Source organism: Tiliqua scincoides, chromosome 5, assembly GCF_035046505.1.
Source record: "Tiliqua scincoides isolate rTilSci1 chromosome 5, rTilSci1.hap2, whole genome shotgun sequence".
In the NCBI taxonomy this organism is placed as follows: Eukaryota; Metazoa; Chordata; class Lepidosauria; order Squamata; family Scincidae; genus Tiliqua; species Tiliqua scincoides.
The window spans coordinates 16130205-16151767 of record NC_089825.1 but is presented as its reverse complement, the minus strand read 5'-3'; the positions used below and the strand labels follow the sequence as shown (position 1 = coordinate 16151767).

General features: G+C 43.6%; 1 protein-coding gene across 1 annotated transcript in view; it reads left to right on the top strand.

Moving 5' to 3' along the window:
- LOC136651305 (golgin subfamily A member 4-like) overlaps positions 1-21563 on the top strand; it is a 102076-nt gene that overhangs the window by 49952 nt on the left and 30561 nt on the right. The window contains exons 23-28 of the mRNA XM_066627574.1: positions 143-250; positions 7375-7494; positions 14744-14866; positions 16282-16401; positions 18916-19041; positions 19342-19461. Coding sequence (XP_066483671.1) covers positions 143-250; positions 7375-7494; positions 14744-14866; positions 16282-16401; positions 18916-19041; positions 19342-19461 — 717 coding nt within the window. The remainder of the gene's footprint in view (positions 1-142; positions 251-7374; positions 7495-14743; positions 14867-16281; positions 16402-18915; positions 19042-19341; positions 19462-21563) is intronic.

Genomic DNA, 21563 nt, shown 5'->3' with positions numbered 1-21563 from the left:
ATCAGGATATTCCTCACAAGGGTGTTTGTCACTTTTTGAAATTATCCATTTAATTTTTTTTTATTTTAAACAACTTGTATTAGAGAGAAGGCTATTTGAAAATGTTTTTCAAAAGTTAATTATAAAACATTCCTATTTGCAGATAGGGACTTATATGAACTATCTGAGAAGAAGCAAACATTATTGGAAAGTTTGAAAGAGCTACAAGAAGCTCAAGCTGTTGCAGCTACCCAAGCAGGAGGTGTCAGTGGTATGAATACTGTGTTTCTCATATTCTCTATCATCATCATCATGTATTTTCATCCAGTCATGTTGTTTTTGACTGGATTTGTATATATCCACCTATTGAGTCCTTCCCAAGGACCTAGGATAGGCAGCTATTTTTTGTTTTTATGTTGTTGCATTACAAATATTGTTGTAGTATGTATGCTGTTCCTAGTAAGATAGCCCTTTGTAATTGACTGATGGTGCTTGTGCTCATCACGATGGTGTTCAAGTGTTTTTCCAGGTGTTTCAGAACAGCATCCAAGGCACCTATGACAATTGGTATTATTCTTGCTTTCTTATTCCACAGTCTTTCAATTTCTATTTGAAGATCTTTATTCTTGGTAATTTTCTCCAGTATTTTCTATTGTACTGTCTCCAGGTATTGCAATGTCTTCTATCCAGACTTTCTTATCGTTCTTGAAAATGTTGGTTATTGTGTTGTGGTGTGTGGTACGTTGTGTGGCAGATGCTTGTCGGTTTGTATTCTAAAATCCCAGAGCACTCTGACTTCTTCATTCTCTACTACTTTTTCAATTTTGTGGTTCTACTAGTTTTTACTTGCAGGCAGTTTATACTTTTTACACATTTCAGTTAACTGTTGTTGCAATTTTGTCGTGCCTGTCTTTGTAGTCAGTCTGCACAATCTTGCAGCAGCTGACCAGGTGGTTCACAGTTTCATCAGCATCTTTACACAGGCAACATTTGCTGTCCGTAGATGTTTTCTCTCTTATTATTATTATTGTTGTTATTGATTTTTAGCTGCCCAATGAGATGCAATAATCTCTCCCACCGTTGGAAGCAGCCCCTGGCGTCACGTTCTATGCCAATCAAGCGAAGACTTATAACCGGTAACTGCTGCTTCCCGTGTTGTGCTGACGCCGTATGGCGAAGTTGGAGTGTCCTCTCCAGTGCGTGAAGCCTGGGTAAAGAAGGTATGGAGGATAGGCTGTTACCCATGCAGCAAATCCCCCCTCTCCATGTCGCTGGAATGATCCAATGGAAAGGCAGAAGCCAATACGGTTGGTTCCAGCGGCGTCGCAGGAGTTACCAGAGCGTGACTGTGTACAGCCACGAACTGCCTCAGGGACTCTGGCTCCTGATTTTGCCTCGAGGTTGACTCCTGAAGCCTTTTCTACAACTGGATGTAGCCACAAGGCAGTGGAGGTTTGGGATCAGAGTTTTCCTTCTCTTAGATGAGCTGCCTTTCCAGGCTGATGAGACTCATCTACCCGTTGGAGAGAGAGAGCAGTGTTCAGATACTGCTGAGACACTGCTCAGACACTGCATCCCCCTCCCCCCTACATCCCGTTTGTCTTACCACTGCTCCCTCTCCAATTTCCTGATACCCACAAACCCCTCTCTTGCCCCTCCCCCCTGCATCCCGTTTGTCTCACCACTGCTCCCTCCCCAATTTCCTGATACCCACAAACCCCTCTCTTCCCCCTCCCCCTGCATCCCGTTTGTCTCACCACTGCTCCCTCCCCAATTTCCTGATACCCACAAACCCCTCTCTTCCCCCTCCCCCTGCATCCCGTTTGTCTCACCACTGCTCCCTCCCCAATTTCCAGATACCCACAAACCCCTCTCTTCCCCCTCCCCCTGCATCCCGTTTGTCTCACCACTGCTCCCTCCCCAATTTCCAGATACCCACAAACCCCTCTCTTCCTCCTCCCCTGCATCCCGTTTTTTTCACCACTGCTCCCTCCCCAATTTCCTGATACCCACAAACCCCTCTCTTCCCCCTCCCCCTGCATCCCGTTTGTCTCACCACTGCTCCCATCCCAATTTCCTGATACCCACAAACCCCTCTCTTCCCCCTCCCCCTGCATCCCGTTTGTCTCACCACTGATCCCTCTCCAATTTCCTGATACCCACAAACCCATCTCTTCCCCCTCCCCCTGCATCCCGTTTGTCTCATTGCATCTCATTGGGCAGCTACCGCCGGCCTTAAGCTGGGCAGTCCCCAGCCAGTAAGGTGTTGCCTTGCCACGGTTTGTTAACCTCACGGGGTGCGTGGGGTTTAGGGTGAAAACCGACAAGTGGATCGACAACTCTGCACCATGCAACAGAAAACTCCTGCCCTAAAGCTGGGCACCTGGAATGTAAGGATAATGACACCTGGCTTCTCAGATAACCTGCAAGAAATAGATGACGCACGCAAAACAGCTGTCATCGACATGGAGCTGAGCAGAGTGCAGATGGACATCGTCGCCCTTCAAGAGACTAGGCTGCCAGATTCTGGATCTGACAAGGAGAGAAATTTCTCATTTTTCTGGCAGGGAAAACCACCAAACGAAACCAAGGAACATGGCGTTGGCTTTGCGGTCAGAAATACCCTGCTGAAATCAATCATCCCACCTACTGTGGGAAGTGAAAGAATTTTGTCCCTGCAGCTCCAGTCATCAGCAGGACCTGTCACTCTCATCAGTGCTTATGCACCGACTCTGTCGTCTCCAGCAGAAGCCAAAGACAAATTCTATGATGACCTGGCCACCACTATCAAGAAGATCCCCGTAAAAGAGCCATTGTTCATCCTCGGCGATTTCAATGCTAGAGTTGGTGCTGATAACAGTTCGTGGCCCACTTGCTTAGGTCAGTTCGGCACTGGGAAGATGAACGAAAATGGCCAACGCCTGCTAGAGTTTTGCTGTCATCACGGTCTCTGTGTCAGCAACATGTTCTTCAACACGAAGCCCCAACATAGAGTCTCTTGGAGACACCCAAGATCAAAGCACTGGCACCAGCTTGACCTGATTCTCACCAGACGCTCCAGCCTTCCCAGCATCAAGATCACATGCAGCTATCAGGGTGCTGCCTGCGACACTGACCACTCCCTGGTGTGCAGCAGAGTGAAACTGCAAACAAAGCGACTGTACCACACGAAAAAGGAAGGAAGACCTCGCATTGATACCAGCAAGACCCGGGATCAGAGAAAAGTGGAGGAATTTGCACGAGCGCTTGAGGAATCTCTTCCAGGCCCCGTCGATGCAAACGCATCCAACAGATGGGAACTTTTCAAGAATGCCGTTTACAACAACGCCTTGTCCATATTTGGCAAGAAGACCAACAAGATGGCAGACTGGTTTGAAGCCCACTCTGAGGAGTTGACACCAGTCATTGAGGAAAAAAGGAGAGCTCAAGCAGCATACAAGGCCTGTCCCAGTGAGCGCAACCTGCAGGTCCTCTGAGCTGCTCGCAGCAAAGTCCAGCAGATTGCCAGGAGATGTGCTAACGACTACTGGCTCCAGCTCTGCTCCCAGATACAGATAGCAGCTGACACGAGCAACATCAAGGGGATGTATGACGGTATCAAGCAGGCCCTAGGTCCAATGCAGAAGAAAATTGCCCCTCTGAAGTCTGCCACAGTCAAGGTCATCCAGGATCGGACGCAGCAGATGGAACGCTGGGTGCAGCACTACTCTGAGCTATATTCCAGAGAAAATGTAGTCACCAAAGAAGCGCTGAACAACATTGAGTGCCTGCCTGTGCTGGAGCAGCTTGACAGTGAACCAACTCTAGAAGAACTTCACGTGGCCCTGGACTCCCTTGTCTTTGGCAAGGCACCTGGAAAAGACAGCATCCCTGCTGAAGTCCTAAAGTGCTGCAAAGAGATCATCGTCACTGAGCTGCATGAAATCCTCTGTCTCTGCTGGAGAGAAGGTGGAGTACCTCAAGACATGAGGGATGCAAACATCATCACGCTGTACAAGAACAAAGGCGACAGGGGTGACTGCAATAACTACCGTGGCATCTCTCTCCTTAGCGTTGTAGGAAAGTTGTTTTCCCGAGTTGCACTAAAGAGGCTCCAGGTACTTGCAGAGAGTGTTTATCCAGAATCACAGTGCGGATTCCGAGCCAACAGGTCCACCACTGATATGTTATTCTCCCTTAGACAACTGCAGGAGAAATGCAGGGAACAACGACAGCCACTCTTTATAGCCTTCATAGATCTCACGAAGGCCTTCAACCTGGTCAGCAGGGGTGGCCTCTTCAAGATTCTCCCCAAGATTGGATGTCCACCCAGGCTCCTAAGCATCATCAGATCCTTCCACAAGGACATGAAGGGCACTGTTGTCTTCGATGGCTCTACATCAGACCCCTTTGACATCCGAAGCTGTGTGAAGCAGGGCTGTGTTCTTGCACCAACCTTGTTTGGGATTTTCTTCGCTGTTCTGCTGAAGCATGCCTTTGGAACTGCAGCAGAAGGCATCTATCTCCGGACCAGATCAGACGGAAAGCTCTTCAACCTCTCCAGACTGAGAGCAAAGTCCAAAGTCCAGCTGAAATGTCTGCTGACTTCCTCTTTGCCGACGATGCAGCTATCACTACCCACTCTGCCGAAGATCTCCAGCAGCTCATGGATCGTTTTAGCAAGGCCTGCCAAGATTTTGAACTGACGATCAGCCTGAAGAAAACACAGGTCATGGTTCAGGATGTGACCTCCCTGCATTACAATCTCTGCACATGAACTGGAGGTTGTCCATGACTTTGTGTACCTTGGCTCAACGATCTCCAACACTCTTTCTCTCGATACCGAGCTAAGCAAACGCATCGGTAAAGCAGCTACCACGTTTTCCAGACTCACAAAGAGAGTCTGGTCCAACAAGAAGCTGAGGAAACATACCAAGATCCAGGTCTACAGAGCTTGCGTCCTGAGTACACTTTTGTACTGCAGCGAGTCATGGACTCTTCGCTCACAACAGGAGAGGAAACTGAACACTTTCCACATGTGCTGCCTCCGACGCATTCTCGGCATCACCTGGCAGGACAAAGTTCCTAACAACACAGTCCTGGAACGTGCTGGAATCCCTAGCATGTATGCACTGCTGAAACAGAGACGCCTGCGTTGGCTCGGTCATGTCGTGAGAATGGATGATGGCCGGATCCCAAAGGATCTCCTCTATGGAGAACTCGTGCAAGGAAAGCGCCCTACAGGTAGACCACAGCTGCGATACAAGGACATCTGCAAGAGGGATCTGAAGGCCTTAGGAGTGGACCTCAAGTAGTGGGAAACCCTGGCCTCTGAGTGGCCCACTTGGAGGCAGGCTGTGCAGCATGGCCTTTCCCAGTTTGAAGAGACACTTGGCCTACAGTCTGAGGCTAAGAGGCAAAGAAGGAAGGCCCATAGCCAGGGAGACAGACCAGGGACAGACTGCACTTGCTCCCAGTGTGGAAGGGATTGTCACTCCCGAATCGGCCTTTTCAGCCACACTAGACGCTGTTCCAGAACCACCTTTCAGAGCGCGATACCATAGTCTTTTGAGACTGAAGGTTGCCAACAATGGATATTGATTTTTACACAGATAGCTGTTATTGATTGGTTAGTTTTAATTAAATCCTTCCCCAGGATCTGTGGTGCCTGACTTTTATCGTATTTTGATATTATAAATGTCCTTGCAAAATGTAAACTGTTCCCAGTAAAGCTGCTTTTTGTAGTTGATTGATAGTCATTTCTGTGGCCCCTATGCTGTTACGGTACTCTTCAAGATGTAGCAAGGGCACCAATCAGCACTGGGATTACTCTGGTCTTCTTCTGCCACAACCTTTCAATTGCTATTTGTAAATCTTTGTATTTTGTTATTTTTCCCAGTTCTTTTTCTTCTACTCTGCTTTTGCTGTTTGTTGATATATCAGTTATTTTGACTTGTTTTGCCTCTTGACCACAGTTATGTCTGGTGTATTGTGTGGTAAATGTTTATCTGTTTGTAGATGGAAATTCCATAATATTTTTGCATCCTCATTTTCAACAAATTTTTCAGTTTTGTGGTCCCACCATTTTTTTGTTACAGGTAGCCTGTATTTTTTTTTTTTACAGATGTTCCAGTGTATCATTGTTGCTACCTTATCTTACCTTTGTTTGTAGTCTGTCTGTGTTTCTTCTTTATCTGGAGTTTCTGTGTTTCCTGCAGTTTCTCCATCTATGTATTTATAGAACTGTTTTTGATTTGACTGAAATTGGAGATTCTGCCTCTGTTGTACAATTCTGGCTTTATAACTGCTAATCTTCTTTGACACTGCTGTAATTTGCTGTCTTAATACTTCTACAATTCTCTTTGAATCTGGGTGGTATTTTTGGATCAGATGCTATTTGGTATTTTCATTTTTTAACTTCTTGTCTTTCATATATTTCAATTTGCTAGCATCTGATCCAGCAATTTTATCTCCTAATCTAGTCTTCCATTTAAGTGGCTCATTATCTTATTTTTTTGAAGGTCCCTTGATCTTACATCTGAGTTCTTGTGGTGTTATTGTTGCTGCACTATACATGGTTTATTTCTTGCAAATTGTTATTATTTTTGTAAGTGCAGTGTTTAAATCTTTTAATACCTGAGCAAGATGCTTTCTTGAAAATGTTCTTAGAGCTGGAAGTTATACCTTCATGTTTGCATGGTTCATATGTTCAGTTATTTTTTGTTTTAATTCTTGTTGCTTTTCTGTTAAACGGTGTTCAAGTTTTTGAGGTGAATGCAAAGTAGAAGTTGCCTGACTTTGAATTTTAATGGTTCAACATCAATTGCATCTTCTATTGCCAATACCTCCTCTACCTGCATCTGAACACCGTCAGTTGGTGGTAACTCTTCCTTTTTTTGAGTCTTATGAATACTGTGGCAAATGGGGAAGAAAGGTTAACTCTTTCCTTTTGCAATGCTTTCACATTGCAAAAAACTCCCTTTCAAGTATCTTTTTGCCCTTAAAGTGTCTATTTACAGTGAGAGTTGAGTTCAAGGCTTCTCTCTGGTGACTTCTCTCTCAAGGCTATCTTGAGTTCAAGGCTTCTCTCTGGTGACCTGATGTGAGATGGCAGATCTGCTGCCTTATAGTAGTGAATATGCTGCTTACCTCTGAGTGGGCTCCACTTGTTTATTTGTCAATAAAGCAAGTAAGAAAATGTCTTCAGTGCTCTCTCACTTCCAAAGGAAGCTAAGGGCAGGTAACACTGCTCCTTGAACTTTTCACTGCTTATTGTTTATACCATGTAAAATATAAATGCTAAATGTAAATAGTAAACATTATCATGTAACATTGAATTTTTACAACAGTATTATCACCATTATTGGACAGCATAGTAACCACAAGCATATGATTTCACCTGAAATTATTTTGTAGAGGATAAACTAAGAGAGCTGGCTTTGCAAAGAAGACGTTTGACTGTAGATCTAGAGGCAACCTTGCGTGGTATAGAAAAAGTGCAGAGTCGTCCTACAGCTATATTAGCATCACCCAGTGGTAAGTAAAGACCATGTATTTTTTTTTAAAAGGGCATTTTACCTAGATTTTTTCAAAGAGATCTTGCATGATCCAAGATGGTGGTGCCTAAGAGAGCCAGGAAAAAGAGGCTACCAGGGACATCTCGTGTCATCCCTATGAGTTTGCTGCAGTGCTCCCAAGTGCTGCGGCACGGTTTGGGAACCATTGCTTTAGGCCATTATCGCCCCTACTCTTGGTTGGCTAAGTACCATCTTTTCAGTGGTGGTTCTTTTATATTTAGTAGAAGGAGACCAACTTCCCTATTCACCTTGGCACAGTGTCTTTCCAGTGACTGTTCATGTTTTTTTTTTGTTCCTATTTTATATTTCCCAAAATTATGAGCACTTTGTGTGACAAGGAACCATCATTTCATATATTTATCTACCACTTTGTGAATGGTATTTTTTGTTTGTTTTGCTGACAAATTTACAAATTAAATATTTGTAATAACAAAATAATAATAAAAAGAGTGGAAAGTGATAGCAGAAAAGGCTTCCTTCCATTATGACTGATTAAGATCAAGCAAAAGCCGCTTCCCATCTTCAGCTACCAACTGCAATTGCTGAAGTCATCCAGGGGAGAGAGGCAGTAGCCAGAGAACTTTCCAACATGCTTGGATTCAGATATACACAGAATCTTGTCCCAAAGAATTCTTTTATATTTGCATTGATATTTATACATTGCAAGGCATCCCTCGCTTAGCAACATTCTACTTCTGACTGCATTTACAAGGGTAGTTCCCTAATTGTCTACTGCAGTGGTTCTCAAACTCTCTGGGAGAGTTTGAGAGCCACTAAGTCTTTGCGGGGGAGGGAGGGAGGCAGTGGGGGCGGGGGGGAAGGCAGCGACGCAATCCCCAGGATTGCGTCGCTATTGGGGCTGCCCATGGGACTGGGATGTACAGCCCACTAATGGGGCTGTAGGGACTGGGATGTACTCACCAGTTGCTGCAGCAGCCTTCCCGGGGCGCAGGGAGCCCTGCACGAGCGCCTGTAAGGCTCCCCAGCCACTTGGATGTGAAAGTAGAGCGACTGCACTCCACTTCTGGTTTTGCGGAGGTGGAGTGCTGTTGCTCTACTTTCACTTCCAAGTGGCTGGGGAAGGCTGGGAAGGCTGCTGCAGGGACTAGTGAGTACATCCTAGTCCCTGCAGCCCCATTAGCAATGAGATCCTGGGAATTGCATCACTGCCTTCCCCCCTGCCCCCACCCCTTAAGGGGGCTGAGACCAGGGCCCTCAGGCTGCATCATCACGACGCCCCAGTCTGAATACCACTGACCTACTGTATTACAAGCTAGTCAGTTTCAGTCCATTACATTGCATAGACACTATCATTCAGCCACTAGAATGGGCAAAATGTAATGGAAAGATTCAGCCCCATCATGTGGCTGAATATGTACAGATATAACCTAATTATCAATGAATTTTTCACCTGCAGTTTTATCTCAACGCAATGAGAAGGACCCTTCAAATTAAAGGGGAAAAGTCATTTAAAAATAGCTTTGTTAATGTGAGAGAGGGCAGCTGACTGACAATCCATCAATCATTCTCTCTCCAGGCACTTAGAACAGCTTCACTCCAAGGCAAGTGACCCCTCCTTTCCCCCTGAGCATGTGAAAGAAAGATAATCACTTTGCATTTTTGAAAGGAGGGGTCACTGGAGTGAAGACGTTCTCAGCGCCTGGAGAGAGACTGATTGATGGATTGTCTGCCTAATGACTGTGTCTTACATTACGAATGTCAGCAAGGCTGTTTTTAAATTGCCTAGCAAAGGGACATTGCTTTTAAATGGACTTGCTTTAATGCAATTTTTGCCATCCACGTACGTTATGGGAACAGAACCCTCATGAATAATGAGACTCAACCTGTATAGTGTCTAGTGTCTATGTAATGTATGGGAATTAAATTGACTAGTTGTAATACAGTGGTCACCCAACAATGGAACTGCTTAACAACAAAGCTCAGCGAATGTATCCCCATCATTAAGCAACACACATTTGTATTATAATAATAGTCCAATCTGCAGCACACAGTGCTGCCCACAGAGCACACCTACATACAATGGGGGTGGATGGGCTGGACAATCTAGGAGAGGTAAGTAAAAATCTTTTTTTACTCACTTCCACTCAGGCCACCTGGTCTCCAAGGGGTCTCCTTAGACCCATGCTAGCTAGTTAGCTGGCTAAGTCCAAGGGAAGTGGGGGGTTATTGGGCTGGGAAAGGGGCATAGGGGGTGGTTTGGTGAAAGATTGTGGGCAATTTAGGTGCAGGGACCAGGTCAGGGTTGACGGAGGAGCATCTCGGTGGTATGTACTGGCTTCCCACCCCCAGCCTGGTCCCTACCTCTGAACTGCCTATAGTCTTTCCCCAATCTACCATCTCTCCAACCTAGAATCAAGGAATCTCATGTTGGGCCACACAGCCTGACATGGGGTTCAGGATCCAGTGGAGCTGAGCTCTGCCAGTCCCGCCCCGTCTTGCCCCACTTCCTCCCCCTGCCATGGATTCTCCCCACCCTTCCCCCACTTTCCCCTGTCCCCATTCACCTCTCTGCTGCCTGGTGGTTTGGGATAGCCACCGGGCGGTGGAACGTGGGCTCAGTGCTGAAGCTGGCCCAACATGGGCTTGCACTGGGCTAGCTCCAGTGCTGGGCCCACGGTAAAGCTCATGAACATGCCTTGTGGCATGTTTGTGACCATGCACACCAGTGGTAAGCCAGCATGCTGGGGCCTGGATTGGGCCCTAAGGCCGCTATAAGATTAGGCTGTAAGTTCTCTGTTTGGGACCCTATTTTCATCTGATCAGCAGGATAAAAAAATACAGAGTGGAGCTTGTGATAGAGGTGTGCTAAATCCTTAGATCAGAACTACTCAAATTTACCATATAACTGAAGATATTTGCACATAGGATACTGACAAATCATGCACTAGGCAATGCTTACTTCTTAATCAGCACCCCAAATATACTGAGGAGTAGGTCTAAGTTTTAAGACAACCAAATGTATGCTGGCTTGTGTTATTAAACAGTACAGATGGTAAAGTACCCTTCACCTATGGTGATGGGGCCACAGATCTGAATGAGGCTCAGAACAGGGCCACAAACAAAAAAATGGTTGAGAAACCTTGCTCTAAAGCACACATGTGTGTACATTTTTAGTTTGACCCTAACTCTTTGGCAATATTATACAGATCTATTATGATGAGCTAGAGCAGAAGTCTGAAAAAAAAATTGAGCCTGGTGAGGCCATATAATGGACAATGAGGCAAAGGTTTCTGACCAATCTCAGTAAATGCTTTGACTAGGGAAACAAGAAGAGTGCCAATTCCCCATACCTCCCAATTAGTAAAAAATAAGAAGGTATGTATAAATCCTGTCATTTAAATCAGGGGTCTCCAAACCCCGGCCTGGGGGCCAGATGCGGCCCATGATAAGCCTCTATCTGGCCCGCAGCCAGCCTCTTCTCCCCTAAAAGCCTTTGGCCCACTCAACTGTACATGACCAAGCTGTGCTCTGGTTGTGACTGGAGGGTGTTCTGAGGGCCAGAGAGGTTGAATGAATGAGTCCATTCATTCATTTATTCAATCATCTAAGTTCCATCTCTTATTTATTTAAATTTTATATTTACATTTTTTTCCAGCCCCCAACACCACACCAGATATTTGATGTGGCCTTCTGACCAAAAAGTTTGGAGACCTCTGATTTAAACCATTTTAATGAAGTTAAAAAATTTGAATATTTTCATTTTATGAGCAATGAGAGTATTTGAAACTATATTTCGAGAGATGATTGTACATTTCTGTTTGTAGAAAGGGAATTGTATGAATTATCTGAGAAGAAGCAATTTTTATTGGAAAAGTTGGAATCCAATAGGAAAGAACTACAAGCAGCTCAGGGTCTTGCAACTCTCCAACCAGGAAGTATTAGTGGTATGTTTACAATGATTCCTTATACATGAAATGAAGCCTGTTTTATTTCAGTTGAGTTTATTGTCATTATCAAGTAGCTGTATCGCACATACAGGATTCTTTTTATTACTTGTCTAATATGCTATTCCAGTGGTTCTCAATATTTTCAGTCTCTAGAGCCCTCTACACTCCTAAACAGAGTCTCAGAGAGCCCCACCAGCACACGTGTGGAATCTCAGGGAGCCTCAGAGAGCCAGAGCATGTACAGAATGCATGGTGGCCACTTATGGTATACTCCTGGAGCTCCTGGAAAGATCTCAGGAAGGCCTGGGCCTCCTAGGGCACACTTTGAGAAATGCTGTGCTATAACATATCAATTAGAGTTGTTCCTGGTTTTATATACAATAATAGATTATATATTCTAAGGGCTTCTATGCCACTTTTATTATTCTAAAGAAAGAGGGTTGGATTCTATGAGCCACTTGAGCAAACAGAAACTCTGTTGCACAAAGAGGGGCGGAGCAATATTTTCAATTCTCCTTTCTCTCAGCAGCTTCCTAGAACCTCCCAAACAGTTCCTGAGGGTAGGGAGATACTTTATTGGGGATTGGGGAGTAAAGCATCCCTCCCCACTTGTGTAATAGAACTAGAAGTTAGTGTTGATGTGATGAAGTCATTGCTGTATGCTGGGAAGATGCTGCCATGCCACAGTACAGCCACAGTAGCACTTTTGCACAGTGGCAATGGTTTTTAGAGGGAACCCTGCTTAGGTTCCAACAGAGTGTTAAGTAATCATTAAAAACAATTGATCAATGAATCATTACATTTGAAAAAAGACAGTAACTAAAGCAAAGCTGAAGTATCAGTAGATAATAAAAACAGCCTGGAAGTCAAATCATAGAACTATAAAACCAAGATCAGTACAAGGAATATAACTCCATTACAGCTGGAAGAGTACAAGCTGATATCAAAACCATCCCTGAAAAGCCTGTGTTTTCATTAGAAATCTTAAAGCTGTAAGCTTAGGGGTCAGGTGGGCCCCATTCAGGTAGGCATTGCACTGGGTTGGTGCCACCACTGGAAAAGGGTCATGCTCCTTGTGGAGAGCTGCCACACATCAAAGGAACATGAAACATGACCTCAGAAGTTGAATGAGGTACATGAGAGAGAACAATTAATTAATTATGTCCACATAGCATAAGGCTCTGTTTAGACAAGAGTCCAAATGTCATAGAAATATTAAGAGCCCCTTGAACAGCTTTACAATGTGCAGGAAACTCTTGTTCAATATTCCTTTGTGATGCAGCAGTACCCAGGAGTGCCTTTTTAACAATTTTGGCTGTTGCTACAGCTGCTTTCTTCCCTGGAGTTAGGGCCTACTTGTTGTCTTTCTTATTCCAATAACTTCATGACTAGGTAACTACAATGGACACTACATGGGGCTTCTCTTAAAGTATATCCAGAAACTTCAATTGGTGGAAAATTCTTCCACCAGACAATTGCCTGGAACTTGTCAGTCAGAGCTTATTACTCCAGCGCTGTTTTGATCTTCGCTAGGTGCCTGTTAGCTCCTTAACTGCTCCTTAACTTAAGGCTGAGGGTAATTTAAAGACCATTGTCTCCCATTTGTTGTCTCTCATCAAATATACATTAATCCATATAAAAACTCCTGACATTAATTAATTATATTAATTAATATGGATTAATGTGTATTTGATATAATGTGAAAAGGAGCAATATATAAAGCTTGAATATTAAACATTTCCAGATACATTCTTTCCTATTTATTAATGTATTTGCTGTGGGTTTTTCACTTATCCACACTGTGCAAACTATCCCTCTTTATCCTTAGCAATATTTTTACTGTAAGGTCTGGAAGAGGTTGGGGGAAGGACCAAAACCCTTATGGGGGCAAGGTCTGCCTTCCATTTATACAAAGGATAGATCTTTGAGCTCTGGAGACAGAGAACAGGACAAATTTGCCTCATGGGCACATGCCAAGAAAGAATTCCAGAAGGTTGGATCAAATTTTGCATTACCCCCCCCCCCCAAGTAGGACAGAGATCCAGCAGGGTCCCCTTTCTTGGGTGTGCTCCTGTAGGCTTTAAGGAAAGTGCTCTTCAGGACCTTGGGAGGATAGCCAACAGCTCAGGAAGAGACACCCTCTTTCATGTGAAACACACAGCCTGATGGGTGGCACCACATGCTTTCAAGGCCTGTGCATTGTGTTTCTACAAATTACTGTGAATATGGGTCCTAAAGGACAGAAGGAAATGGGAAAAAAAATTAATGGGAAAAGTGGAAAAACATGGGAAATGTAAGAGAGTTGCTCATAACTTACAACTAAAGATGGCTAAGGGCACAATCCTAACTTGCGCTGGAACAGGCAAGCCAAGAGGCTTGTGCTGTATCCAGCACAGGATTGTGACCAGAAGCGGCTTAGCCAGAGGCAAGGGGAAACTTTCCCCCTAACCCTGGGTAAGGGCTGCTGGCACCTATGGGTCTCCTTGGAATTGCACCACCTCCTAAGGTGGCACAAGTTCGAGGATAGCGGAGCGGCTTTAAGCCGCTCCGTTGTCCCTGGGAACAGGGGTTGGGATCTGGTGTAACTGCCGGATCCCACCCCCACCTCCTGCTCCCCGCCCCCAGGGCCACCCTTCACCTTCCCTCCCCCCGCCCAGGAATACCTTCCTCCCTTCTCCTCCCCGCTCTCCCCACACCTACCTTTCGTCCTTGCGTCGACTCATCCGTACCGACACAAGGAGCTGGGGGAAGCTGGCATAGGAGCTGGGGGAAGCTGGCATGGAGGCTTCCGTCAGCCTCCACAGGCCAGCGCTTCTTGGAGCACCGGCCTGGTTTCCTCCCAAGGAGGCGCAAATGTGCTTTATGGCATGTTTGCGACCCTACCAGGCTGGCCCAAGGGACTTGGGCCAGCATAGGGTGCAGTTTGGATTGTGCCCATAGTCTCATTATGTGATGCTAGAATTTATGAAACATTTTCATCATCAACTTTAACATTTTACTGATGCTGTATAATATTGTTATTAATTATTGTTTATTGTATTTTATCATGCCACAATTTGTTCCTTAAGGTATCAGGCATTTTTGGTAATTTTTGAGTGAACTTGGAATGGCTTTGGAACAAATTAATGTTAGAAGTGTACTCATCCAGATATTCTCTTTAAGGACCGTTTCAGAAAAGAATTAAGAATGGATAACAGTGGAGGGATGTAATATTGAATGCCTGTTGCACTATCGTATTTAAATTATGTATTCAGCATGCATTAATATTGTGTGATGAATTGGCCTAATATTTATTTGCAGAGAGTAAACTACAGCAGCTTTCTGCGCAAAGGAGACGTTTAACTTTGGATGCAGAGGCAACTGCGCATGCAATACAAGAGTTACAGCGTAAGGCTTCAGAAAAGGCTCTAATTGAACTCAGTGGTAAGTAGTGAATAAATAACCTTGACGGGTATTGTTTGTTTTTATAGTTACTCTGTCTGTCTGTCTGTCTGTCTGTCTGTCTGTCTGTCTGTCTGTCTGTCTATCTATCTATCTATCTATCTATCTATCTATCTATCTATCTATCTATCTATCTATCTAATCTTGTAGCATATAGAATAACAAGTTGGCTGAGCGAGGGTATCAGCATGGCTTTCATAAGGGTAAGTTGTCCTTCACAAACCTTTTAGAGTTCTTTAAAAGGTCATCAGGCACGTGGATGTAGATCGGGGTGGCCAACTTTTCAACTTTAGGGTTCCTTGATCTTTAACAATTGTCTGTCTGTCTTAAACAAACATTCCGAAGGGAGTAGCCCAACATTTATTTAAATAACTATGAGGAGGTATCTTGGGACAAGGACTCTTTCTCCCAGGTTGTAGCGGGGGCAGCAATTGACTGTCAGCCATCCTGGCTCTGCCCAGTTGTCAGCTTTGGGGTCAGGTGGTGAGGCTTGGCCCAAATGGGGAGGTCTCTGACAGGCCTTTCAAGACTTGGTAATGCTGTATGAGGCCTCCCCACGCCTCGGAAGGCCTCTGGGACCATCATTAGGGTGTGGGTTAGCATCTTCCAGGACTTAGTAGCCAGGGCAATTGACCCCCATTGCCTCCAGTTAGCTATGGCACTGGTTAGCCTAACATCTATTCCAGGTAAGATGGTAGAAAACCTAATCAAGAATAACAAGTTTGGCTGAGAGAGTATCATCATGGCTTTTGTAAGGGTAAGTTGTCCTTCACAAATCTTTTAGTGTTCTTTAAAAAGGTCATCAGGCACATGAATGTAGTTCAGGGTGGCCAACTTTTCAACTTTAGGGCTCCTTGACCTTTAACAATTGCGTAGAAGAGGGAATTTCAGTAGGTGCAGCTTGTCATCTCAGGTTGGCCATCCCTGAAGTAGGTGAACCCATTGACATGATATATCTGAACTTTTAAAAGGCATTTGGACACAGTTCCTCACCAAAGGCTCCTGAGAAAATTCAGGGGATAAGAGGGCATGTCCTCTTATAGATTAAGCACTGGTGGAAGAACAGGAAACAAAGAGTGAATGTAAATGGGCAGTTTTCACAATGGAGAGAATTGAGAAATAGTGTGCCCCAAGGATCAGTCTTAGTACCAATATATTTTAATTTGTTTGTAAATTGCTTGGAGTTGTGGATAAGCAGTGAAGCGGCCACGTTTGTGGAAGACATTAACCTATTATGGGTGGTGAAATCTAGAATAGATTGTGAAGAACTCCAGAAAGATTTATCCAAACTGGGAGAATAAATTTTTCACCTTTCTTCATTTTATGTGACTCTGGTAGCAATGAGGACATATGCAACTACTTTTCAAAAGATAATTTTTCAATATTTTGGTTTGCAGAACAGAAATTACATGATCTATCTGCGAAGAAGCAACTTTTATTAGAAAATGTGGAATCTAACCTGAAAGACTTACAAGAAGCTTATGCTGCTGCAGCAACCCAACCAGGCGATATTAGTGGTATGTATGTGTTGTGATTTCTTATGGTCTCAGCTAAACAAATGTATTTGTAATTAAGGCCCTTCTATTTCAACTGAATTTTTTTCTGTGGGCCAAACTCCACTAAATGTTAAATATGTCACTGACAATCCAATCCTATGCCCCACCCATTGACACCGAAGCATCTGCGCTGGCAGAGTGTGCACTATATTGAATGTGGGAGCAATTGGACAGCCAAAAAGAGATAAGTAAAAATACTTACTTCGTGGGCTGCCCAGTTGCTATGCTAGAGTCTAGCACTGGATGTTCTGTAGGTTTTATGGTTATGTTTTATGCAGTTATATAATTTATATGCTTGTTCTTCTACTCTTTTATTATGGGATGATCATTGCTGTGTATTTTTTAGTTATATTTTAATTGAATTTTATTATTTTTTTGTTTCTGTAAGCCACTTTGGGTGCCTATCTGGAAAATAAGCAGGTTAAGAATTGAATTAACGAAAAAAATTGCATTAATATAACATACTCATAGCACAATCCTATACTCGGCTGATACCTGTTGAACAGGTGGTCTACTGGCCAGAGGTGTAATTAGGGTGGAGCCTGAGGGGCACCTGCCCTGAGTGCTACACCAAGGAGGAGTGCATGACTGCCCCTTAGGCTATGCTAGTGGTTCTCAAACTGCATCCTTAAGGGGCGGGGGGGGCAGCGACATGATTGCCAGAATTGCATTGCTGTTGAGTGGTGCAAGGGCTTGCTTAGCCGGCTCCCGGGGGTGTGGGGACCCCCATGCTAGCCTCTGTAGGGCCCCCTGAATCATGCAGACACTCAAAATAACAATCGCAACCCACTGTCAGTTTTCTGTGATGAAATGGGAAGTGGGTTGTGATCGTTATTTTGACAGTTTGTGCACTTCAGGAGGCCCTGCGGAGGCTGGCATTGGGCTCCATGCACCCCCAGGAGCCTAATCCAGGCTCTGGTATGTGGAAGCAAGACCCTGTGCCCCTCAACAGCAACATGATTTTGGCGATCAATTCACTGCCTCCCCTCTCCCCAGCAAGAACTTATAGTGGGGCTCAAACTCCCTGAGACTTTGAGAATTGTTGAGTTATGCCCTAGTTGTGGAGGAGGTGCTGGTGGCTTTGTGCCCCCATTCCATCTTCTTCAAAGGGGAGCCTCCACAGGAGACGGAATGGGGTGTGAAGCCACCAGTGTCCCCTCCTCCAGGGAGAATCCATTAGTTGTTACTTAGTGCTGGCAGCTTCACTCCCCCCACAAGTGGTGCAAGGCAATAACGTCCAGGTTCTCTGGAATGAAATTAGCTTTCTTCACCACTGTCACACATTAGGTTGACACTTTCATTGAGCTGTCCGCCAGCACCCCAAGATCTCTCTCCTGATCTGTTACAGATAGCTCAGAACCCATTAGCCTATATTTGAAGTTTTGACTTTTTTTGCCCCACTGTGCATTACTTTACACTTACAATACTTTACACTTATATTGAAATGCATATACCATTTCGCTGCTCATTCTCTGAGTTTGGAGAGATCCTTCTGGAGCTCTTCACAATCCCTTCTGCGTTTCACCACTCAGAAAAGTTTAGTATCATCTGCAAACTTGGCTACCTCGCTGCTTAATCCTGTCTTCGGGTCATTTATGAACAAGTTGAAAAGCACAGGTCCTGGGCAGTTGCTGATCTACCATAAGAACTGATGGGGAGAAAGTCCCAGGCCAAGGCACCAGGATCCTGCGGAAGCCTCTCTGACACTCCCAATGGGGGCGGAAACTGTGCTTCAGGTTTTCTGGAAGCACAGTTTAAAGTGTCGGTGAACCTCACAGAGGTTTCTCCGACACATTCCTGGATCGCGCAAGGCTCTGTGAGCCTCAGGTGAGTGGGGGGGGGAAGATATCTGCATGGGGGGTGGCGGTAGCCCGTGAAGGGGGCACGGGGCTGGGGAGATCTGCTTCTGGTCCTGGGACAGGACCTTGGGGCACACCACTTTTCACCTCTCTCCATTATGAAAACAGCCCATTTACACCCACTCTCTCTCTCCTGGTTCTCAGCCAGTTCCAAATCCATGAGAGGACCTGCCCTCTTTTTCCGTGACAGTGGAGTTTTCTCAGCAGCCTTTGGTGAGAGACCATGTCAGATATCTTCTGAATATCTAGATATATAATATCCTGGGTTCACCTGCATCCACATACCTGTTGACTTTTTCAAAGAATTCTAAAAGGTTCATATTTTCAGTGTGAAAATATCAGGTATCAAAGGGAGCTAGTGGCACCTCTGAGCTAGTGGCACCTCTGCAATTGGTATTTCCTATCCACGGAAGGGAGATGAAACACAGCCACAAAACATGGCTCTGTTCCATGGTTCCTTGGTTTTAATTCGAGGAGACTTCCAGACTGCAAAATTCCTGTGTGGTACAGTGCAAGCTGCATTGGCACAGGGGAATTTCGTTAATATTGTAGATAATTCTAAGATTATAAGTTTATTTCAGTGTTTCTCTAAAATGTACTCGTTTTTTTTATCCAGATAAAATAATTCAAGTGTTAAATGAGCAAACAAAGGTTTTGAATGCAAACCTGGCAACAGTTGTGCAAGACACAAGAGAATTAAAAGTTCGTGTTTCACAGTTAGGTGGAATGAAAATACCCATTGGTGAGTAAGAATAAATGATTTGGTGTGATCCCTTGATTTTTATAGTGTTTAAATAATGATGATAATGATGATTAGCAGTTTTTATTATGGGTTTTCTAAAATATTTTCAAAGCCTAAAACAATTCTTGGTTACTGATACTAGTTTCCTACTTGTAATGTTTTTCTTAGCTTCTTTTCTACATTATGTGTATTTTTATTCTTATAAGATAAATTTCACAAGTGAATAAATTTACAGATGAGTCCAACTGTAAAAGGAAGATTTTACACTTAATTTTTTGTTTTGTTTTAATCTGTTCTTAGAAAGGGATTTAAAGCAACTATATCAGAAGAAAAACATGTTTTTAGAATATTTGGAGACAAATCTAAATGATCTGCAAGAAGCGCAAATTTGCTTTGGTACTAAGCCCAACAGCAGCAATGGTAGGTATGTGGTGTTTAAGAAGGTACTATTAAATGGGCTTTTATGTCGTTTATAGTAGTTTGAGGAAGAATAGTTTAGTTTATGAAAAGAAAAAGGTAGTGGATCTGGGAAACAAAAATTATGTTTATAATTCTATTTAGCAAGAACTTTATGTTGTTTTATTCTATAATCCTGTGTATTTCTAGCCCCACTGAGACTTTTTACTTTACAACATTTTTTCCAATCTATGTTATGGCACTTTGATGTCTCTAGTGAAGAACTTCATATTATACAGGACTTATACTGCATATATTCTTAGTAAAAAAAACACAGTACTATTTAAAATCTACTTGTAATATTCTTTAAGAGAGTGATTACAAAGATTTTTATAAAATTGAAAGTTAATCTAAAAATTCTGCTTTGGTGTATATAAAAAGAATGATTTATTTAACATTTGTATCATCTAGAAAGAACATCAAGGTGGATAACAACAATGATAAAATTCTTACATAAAATCAACTAAAACAAAGCAATTCTTAAAACAATTAATAAAACATGGAAGGGCGGGGTAGAGTATAGCATAAAATTCTTCATACAACAGAGAGTTCTCAGGGCAAGCTGTAGTGGCGCTGTAAGTCACAATTTTCATTCCTCCCAAAGATTTTTCAGAAATGGAACCTTTCACAATCATTCCTTCAGATACTGCCTTCCAGAAATATCAGCAGGGTAGGATCTAGCAGAAGTGGTTTCAGAACCAGCAAAAAGGAGCTAGTTAGCCAGGACTGGTCCTCCACCAGGTCACCCAAAGGACCAGAATCTGCTTGACATCTATCCCCTCTTCCACAGGTCATGTGAGAGGGAGGCCAGCACAGTCTCTAGCTGTCTCTAGTATACCGTTCTGGTTGCCTCATTTCAAAAAGTATGTAGAGCCGGAAAAGGTTCAGGAAAGGGCAACTTAAAATTATCAGGGACTGGAGAACCTTCCTTATGAGGAAAAGTACAACATTTGGGACTTTTAAATTTGGGGCTTTTAAAAGATATCTGAGGAAAGATATCATTTGAGGCTTATAATATTACGCACAGTGTGGACAAAATGGATTGAGAGCAGTTTTTCTTCTGCTCTCACAATCCTAGAACCAAGAATCATTCAATGGAACGGATTCATGGGAGATTCAGGATAGACAACAGGAAGTACTTCTTCAAGTAGCACTTAACTATTTTATGGAATTTATTAACACTTGATGTGATGATGATGATAAATTAGTTGACTTCTAAAGGGAATTGGGCAAATTCATAGAGAAGTCTACACCGTATGGTCATCATGTTTAGAAGTCATTGATAGACCTCTCCTGTTTTTAAATAGATGATGAAGAAAAAATAAGGTTTTCTTTATGCACAAAGTGAGAAAGAGAAAATCTTGGAAGCATATGCCAGTTTTACATTTGAAATAGTTACACAATTTACACAATAGAGGCATTGCCATTATCAAATTTATTTTTTTTCCCTATAATAAATTGCCAGATCATCACTTTTGCCTTGCATAATACCATTTTTGTAATAAATTAAAAGTTAATATGAAACACCTTTTAATGCACTACATGTATTTGCCTATAAGTTGAAAAATTTATGCCCAAACATTAACCCTGAAAACCTGGGTCGACTTATACACGGGTCAATGCGGTGAGTGAAGCAGAAGGCTGAGAGCTTCTGGGGAGCTTAGCAGCCATCTGGTGAAGTGCAGGGGTGGGGTGGGACTGGGCTGAGAAGCAGGACACAGGGGGTGAAGGAAAAAGGAGAATTTTTACAAGTAATTACAGTATTCTGAAGCAACCACTTTAGCTTCTTCTCCAAGCAGGAAGAGAAGTCGAGGTGCTTACGAGAATTGTAGTTGTTGAGGGTTGCTGCTATGGAAGTGCAGCGCTTACTCCTTGCAAAGCCTGTGGAGGTCCCGTAAGCCCCTTCATCTCCCTTCTAGTTTGGAGAAGAAGCTAAAATGCCTCTTTTTTTTTCTTTGTGCTGCTGTGTCAGGACATTCCTGGCAAGTTGTTTTCAAAGAATTTCACACACCCCTCAGTTTAGGGGTCTGGTTTTTTAAAACATCAGGATAGAATTCTCATTTCCA